The following is a 6000-nucleotide window of genomic DNA, read 5'->3' as shown; positions in this document are numbered from 1 at the left end:
GACCAATCACCTGGCTGTCTCGATACCGCTTTCAAAGTCGGCGGGCCCGTCCGCCAATCGTAAGGCGGGTACCGCCCTCAGCCCGAGGATTGATGGAAAGCTGCACCAATCAGCTCGCGGATCTCTGCGCTCTCCGCCTCGCTCGCACGGGATTGACGACGCGTCCGGCCAATAGGGGACGCTCAGTCGGCGGGTGGATGAACGCGGCCCTCTGTAATGGCGGAGCGTGGCGGGGACGGGGGGGACGGTGAGCGATTCAACCCGGGGGAGCTCAGGTAAGGGGCGCTGCCCCCTCTTACATTTCAGCACGGGGGAGTCCCAGGGGCTCCGCCTGCGGCGCGGAGGTCCGCGGTGGGGGGGTGGGCGGAGGAGCCGCGGCGGCTCGGGGCCAGGACCGCATGGGGCTGGCGAAGGGGGAAGGGGAAGGTGGCTTGAATGAGAGAGCCGGGCCGGGGCTGGGCCGCGGCCTCCGGCGCCTTGGGCCGGCGCTGCCCGACGCTTCCGCGGGGCCGCGGCGCCCCTCGCGGGCTGCGGCCTGCGGGCGGGGCCCGGCGTTCCCGCCTCGCGGCGCCGCCTCAGCCGCGTGCCGCCTCCGCCTCGGCGCGGGTCAGCCCCCGTCAGCCGTCCTCAGCCCCCCTCAGCCTCCCTCAGCCTCCCTCCGGGCTCCGCACCGCGGCGGGCCGGGCGTCCCCCCTCGGCCCCCCTCACCCCGCGCTCAGCTCCCGGGACCCCCCGGCCCCTCCTGGCCCAGCCTTGCCCACGCCCTCCGCGGCCCGCGGGGGTCTCCGCGTCTGCCCTGAACCTTCGTCCCCCACGTCGCTTGCTTTTCTGAACTTCCTGTGTGTTTCCTTCCTTTCCCCCCCGCTGTGCTTCTCCGGGCGGCGGTAGGAACCACAGCGGTAGCCGCGGCCGTTTGTTACGTGCTGCTTCTCTGTGCCTTTGGAGTAGTTGCTATTGTCATTCTGCAGGCCACAGGCCAGAGTCCTCTGCAGTTAAGTTACTTGCCCATCTTACAGGTGAGGAAACTGAACCTCGCAGAGGTCGAGGAAGTGGGACGAGGCCGCGTAGGTGGAATCGTGGCTCCAGGAAGTGGCTCGAACCCAGGCGGGCGGGCTCGCAGTCTGGATCGCTCTTCCATACTTTTGCTTACGCCATTGCCCTGAAGAGTGCAGTGACCTTTCTTCCTCTGGTGTCTCAGTGCCTATGGAATTTGCAATTAAGATGTGGTTCCGTAAAGTGTCTTGATAAAGTAAAATTCTTTAGTCAGCGATTTTTGAGGACCAGAGGGACGGAGCTTTATGTATGTTCGGTACATTTTTTTTTTTTTTAAGCCCCCTTGCATGGGGGAAAATGTCATTTCAGATGTTCAGCTCTCATTCTGAATTGTGCCATTGTCAGCGTTTGGAAATGAAAAAGAGCAGTGTAGGTTATGAGGACTCTTTAGCATTGTCTGGAGCTCAAGATGAAATTGTGTAAAGAAATGGGTATTGTTACTCAAGTTTTCAGGAGAAAAAAATCTTCTAAATTATGAATTGTCACACACAAAAATCCTTGTTTGACAGGAATAAAATCTTGTTTTCTTTCAGAGATGAATTTCAAATCCTTTAAACCCCATATGCACACTTTATTTTTTTAAAGATTTAATTTATTTATTCATGAGAGGCAGAGAGACAGGTGGAAGGAGAAACAGGCTCCCTGTGTGGAGCCTGATGCAGGACTCCATCCCAAGACCTGAGGGATCACGCACGACCTGAGCCAAAGGCTGACGCTCCACCACCGCTGAGCCATCCAGTGGCCCCTCCCCACCCCCCCTTAGGTACACTTTAGTAATGAGTGATCAAAGTGCATTGTCAGGGTGGTTCAGTATTAGTGATGGAACGTTTATTCCTGATTGTGCTCTCAAGAGAATAGTTACTTAGCTAGTCATATTGGGAACATTACTTTGCATTTTAGAGCTTCACAATGAGTAGCCTTTTAGACTTTTTTTTTTTTTTTTTTTAAGATTTTATTTATTTATTCATAGACACACACAGAGAGAGGCAGAGACACAGAGGGAGAAGCAGGCTCCATGCAGGGAGCCCGGCGTGGGACTCGATCCCGGGTCTCCAGTATTACACCCCAGGCTGCAGGCGGCGCCAAACCGCTGCGCCACTGGGGCTGCCCCCTTTTAGACTTTATTAATAGTAGCCTAGATATTGTTGTAAAACTGATTTGAATAGGGTTTTAAATTAGGTGTCCTCTTGCGTATATTTTATACCTTGGCCTCTTGGGTTGGAAGTTGCTTCCAGAGCATATTGTAAAAACTATTTCATGTAAATAAAATAATTTATTTTAGCGTTTCTCATGGTTTAAGAGATTATCTATTTTTGTGGCTTCTTTGATGGTAGAAATTGAGCCTTAGTTTTTGTATTTGTATCCTTAATGTATATCATGTTCTGTCTGTAGTAGTGCCTGGCAAATAAGGTATTCAATGGATGTATGGTAAATAAATGAATATAGGAAATTTGGAGATGGTTTCCTTATTGGACCTATATTTTGTGTGTGCTCTGTGACAGTCATTGACCTAGGTACCTGCTGGCATTAGAGTCTCTTGAACCAGACTAGAAACCTTTTGTCCTCAAGGAGCTTCCATGCTACTTAAGACTGATCTAAATTCTAAATTAAAACTAATCTCATCAGATGATCAGCCTGCAAGTGTGAAGAGCCTTTCGCAGGGTCACCGAGTAATTGGCAGGGTCTAGGTCTCTTTACAGCCCTACCACTTAATTTGATTCCCATATACCAGTAGCACCTCTCTATTTTTGCCCCTTCTATTAAAGTACTTGCAGTGTTGTCTTCACTACAGAGGGCGTTGCATATCTGGATAGAATATTTGTAGGGAAATACATTTGTTCTTTTGCGGAAAAAAAGTTATTTTTTTATTCATATAAGAAGCCTTCTGTTTTCCAAAAGGATTGAAAGTGGTAGGGATGCCAGTAACCCACAGTAGATAGAATTTATTCAGAGATTCAAATGCCACCTATCCCTTCACGTTTGAGGACCATTAACAAAACTTCTGTAGAGTCCTGTTTCTGTAGATCCTTTATCTGAGGGCTTTGTTTACCTATTAATGCTTTACATCTTACAACAAGGTACTTGCAATCTCAATTTCCTCAACTGTACAGTGTGCATAAGAGTACACTGGTGCTATCCCTGGCTAGCTGCTTTAAACAAGTTATTTTTTTGTGTCGTAGTTTCAGTGGTGCCAAACTTAACCTTACTGCTTGTCTGAGGATAAAAGAGTTCGTATAAATACTGTCCATATAACTTGCCTAGTATATAAGAAGTATCCAGTTTTCACTCTCATTAAAGGAGTAATGCTTGAACAAGTATCATCCTGGGCACTGGGTTGCAGCAGTACACTAAGAGGAAATTATATACTAGTGGGTAGAGATAATACAGAAGTAAACAAGTGAGGAATTTCTCCATTGCATTTATCATAATTGAAAATTCACATTGAGTAATGAGCCAGAGGGATTGGGAGAGGTTTGGGATGGGAAAAGAGTTTGAGGTAACGTTTGAACTGAGACTGAGTAATGAGCCAGTTATGTAAACATCTGGGGAAAAGCATGCCAGGCAGAGGCTTCAAGGTAATGAACTGTTCAAGTATTTGATCAAAAAAGAAGACTGGAGTCTATAGAGAGGTCAGGTTACAGAGGGGTCAGTTACAGGGAGTCTGATAATAGTAATTATAGTAATATAGCTATTATATAGCTATGGCAATATATAATATAGCTATGGCAATATAGCTAACACTATAGTGTAGCTAACGTTCTAATATTAATACCGTTTAACATCTACTCATCTTCCTATATACTAATGTCATAGCCACAGTAATACTAGCTAATACTTAGTGAAGACTTAACTGCTAGGTGTCGCTCCAAATACTTTACTAGCTCGTTTTCCTCGCAGTTTCTAGTAAGGTTGTTGGGATGAAACTGGTATAAAGAGCTCTGCACGTGTGTCATACAGATCTGAATCAGAAGATGCCAACTTTAGGCTGTTGATGGGGGAAATTCTGTGAATCTTGTCACCATTTTTAGTGGCAGACTTGATAGCTAAGTTGTTTAGTCAAATTGCCAGTGAAGTGTCTTTTCAAGTAGTGCGCTGTGCTAGGTTTTATAGGGGAACGAAAGTAGTGTACCGGATACTATCCTAAATGTTTCACAGGGATTATCTCATTGAACAGAGAGATAGGAGATAGGTTTTATTTCTCTTCCCCTGCTAATTTACATCTGAGTATACTCAAGCTCAGAAATTATGTAACCAGCGTCACAACAAGAAGCAGAGCCCTGATTTGACTTTTCTGTGATTCTAGAGCCTAAACGCTTAACTTCAAGCTGTTAACTAGGAAGTGAAATTCTAAAGAAAGAATTACTGTAAATTTTTCAAAAAGGGAGAGGCAGACTCAAAGGAAATCAGAAGATTAAGGTGCATTTTTAACTCAGTGCTGAAACAGAGTATCTTTCCTTGGCTTTTAATATTTTTCTGCCCAAAGGTTAAGATTTTCTTCAGTAACAATGGCTGTCTTTGGGGGGGTGCCTGTGGTTTGAAGAAGACTAATCATTCTGATACAATCATTGCTGCTTTTTGTAGTCACTATTTTTACCTCATACTTTGTAACCTTGAGTGTACAATCATTTGCAATTTTGGTTAAATACACCTGGTATAATAATTCTTGGATGTGTTTATTTATAGTCCTGGTGTTCTCATGGAAGGCATATTGATTCTTAGGATATTTTTTGTGACAGTTGACCTACAGTGTGGAAAATTTAGAAAGTTCAAAGGATAATCTTAAGCAGAAAGTTGAAAAATGCAGAAAAGTTGGAAGAGCTTGGTGAGGAGAGTATAAAAATTATTATTTTCAAATATACATAAGGAATGTAACTAGTAATCTTGTGAGCACAGAAATGTAAATTTCATGTATAAAGGAGAGAGAGTAGCTACTGAGAAGAATAAGGCGAATTACCTTAAAAATAGTTTTTAGAATATTCTGCATAAGCTACTTGTAAGGTAGCTTGTGTAGGATATCACCTAGGTATTCATCGGTTGATTGCACACATACTGAGACCTACCGTGTGCAGACCTGTGTGCTAGGAATATACAGGGTAGCGGGACAGACCTAATTTCTGCTCTAAAGGGCCTTACGTAGACAGCAGGGCGTAGTGTTTAAGAACCATTTGCCTGTGTTCAAATCCTAGTTTTACTGCTGAACCAGTTGTGAGGTCTTGGGCAAGTGATACTTACCTTTTCTGTGTCTTAATGTCCTCATCTTTAAAATGAAGTTGATCATTTAGTTGAGCTTTGAACAATGTGGGTGATAGGAATGCTGACCCCCAGCCCCCATGCAATTTGAAAATTCAAGCAGAACTTTTGACTCCCCCCAAAACTCATCCATTAATAGCCTGTTCTTGTCTGGAAGCCTTATCCATAACATAAGCAATTGATTAACACATGTTTTGTATGTTATATGTATTGTATACTGTATTCTTACAATAAAGTTAGCTAGAGAAAAGAAAATCATAAGGAGGAGACTATAAGTACCGTACTGAATTTAGTGAAAAACATTTGCTCGTAAGTGGACCTGTGCAGTTAAAACCTGTGTTGTTCAAGGGTCAACTCTAGTGTCTTACGTCATAGGGTTATTATGGTGGTTAAATCACTTAAAAAACAGCTTAGAGCACTGCCTGACATAGAGTAAGCAGAGTTAGTAATTTTTTGAAAAAGCACTTGTAAGAAGAGGTGGATAATACCACCTTAGATGTTACTACCTATCTGTTTAAGTGCCATGGAGAAAACCAAGGTGTTTAGCTAGAGTTTGAAGGATGGAGTGGGGTGCAGTGTAGCAAAAGGCTTTTCATTTAGTTAAAGAATACTTGTGATCTCTGAAGCCACTGCCCACCTCTATCTCCTGTACTTTGTATTTGGAAGTAATTTCAAGAATTTCCAAAAATGAAGGTA

The 6000-nt window shown here is 44.4% G+C and overlaps 1 protein-coding gene across 5 annotated transcripts in view; it reads left to right on the top strand.

Annotated features, from left to right (window-relative positions):
- The first annotated feature begins 204 nt into the window (after positions 1-204).
- TCERG1 (transcription elongation regulator 1) overlaps positions 205-6000 on the top strand; it is a 65044-nt gene continuing 59248 nt past the window's right edge. For all 5 annotated transcript variants that reach the window (XR_008665240.1, XM_055331263.1, XM_055331262.1 and 2 more), the window contains exon 1: positions 205-275. Coding sequence is in view for 4 of the 5 variants with exons in the window: in XM_055331263.1 (XP_055187238.1) it covers positions 217-275 (59 nt within the window). In the remaining variant the exon portion in view is untranslated. The remainder of the gene's footprint in view (positions 276-6000) is intronic.

This window comes from Nyctereutes procyonoides, unplaced genomic scaffold, assembly GCF_905146905.1.
Source record: "Nyctereutes procyonoides isolate TBG_1078 unplaced genomic scaffold, NYPRO_anot_genome, whole genome shotgun sequence".
NCBI lineage: Eukaryota > Metazoa > Chordata > Mammalia > Carnivora > Canidae > Nyctereutes > Nyctereutes procyonoides.
This window is presented reverse-complemented; position numbering and strand designations above follow the sequence as displayed.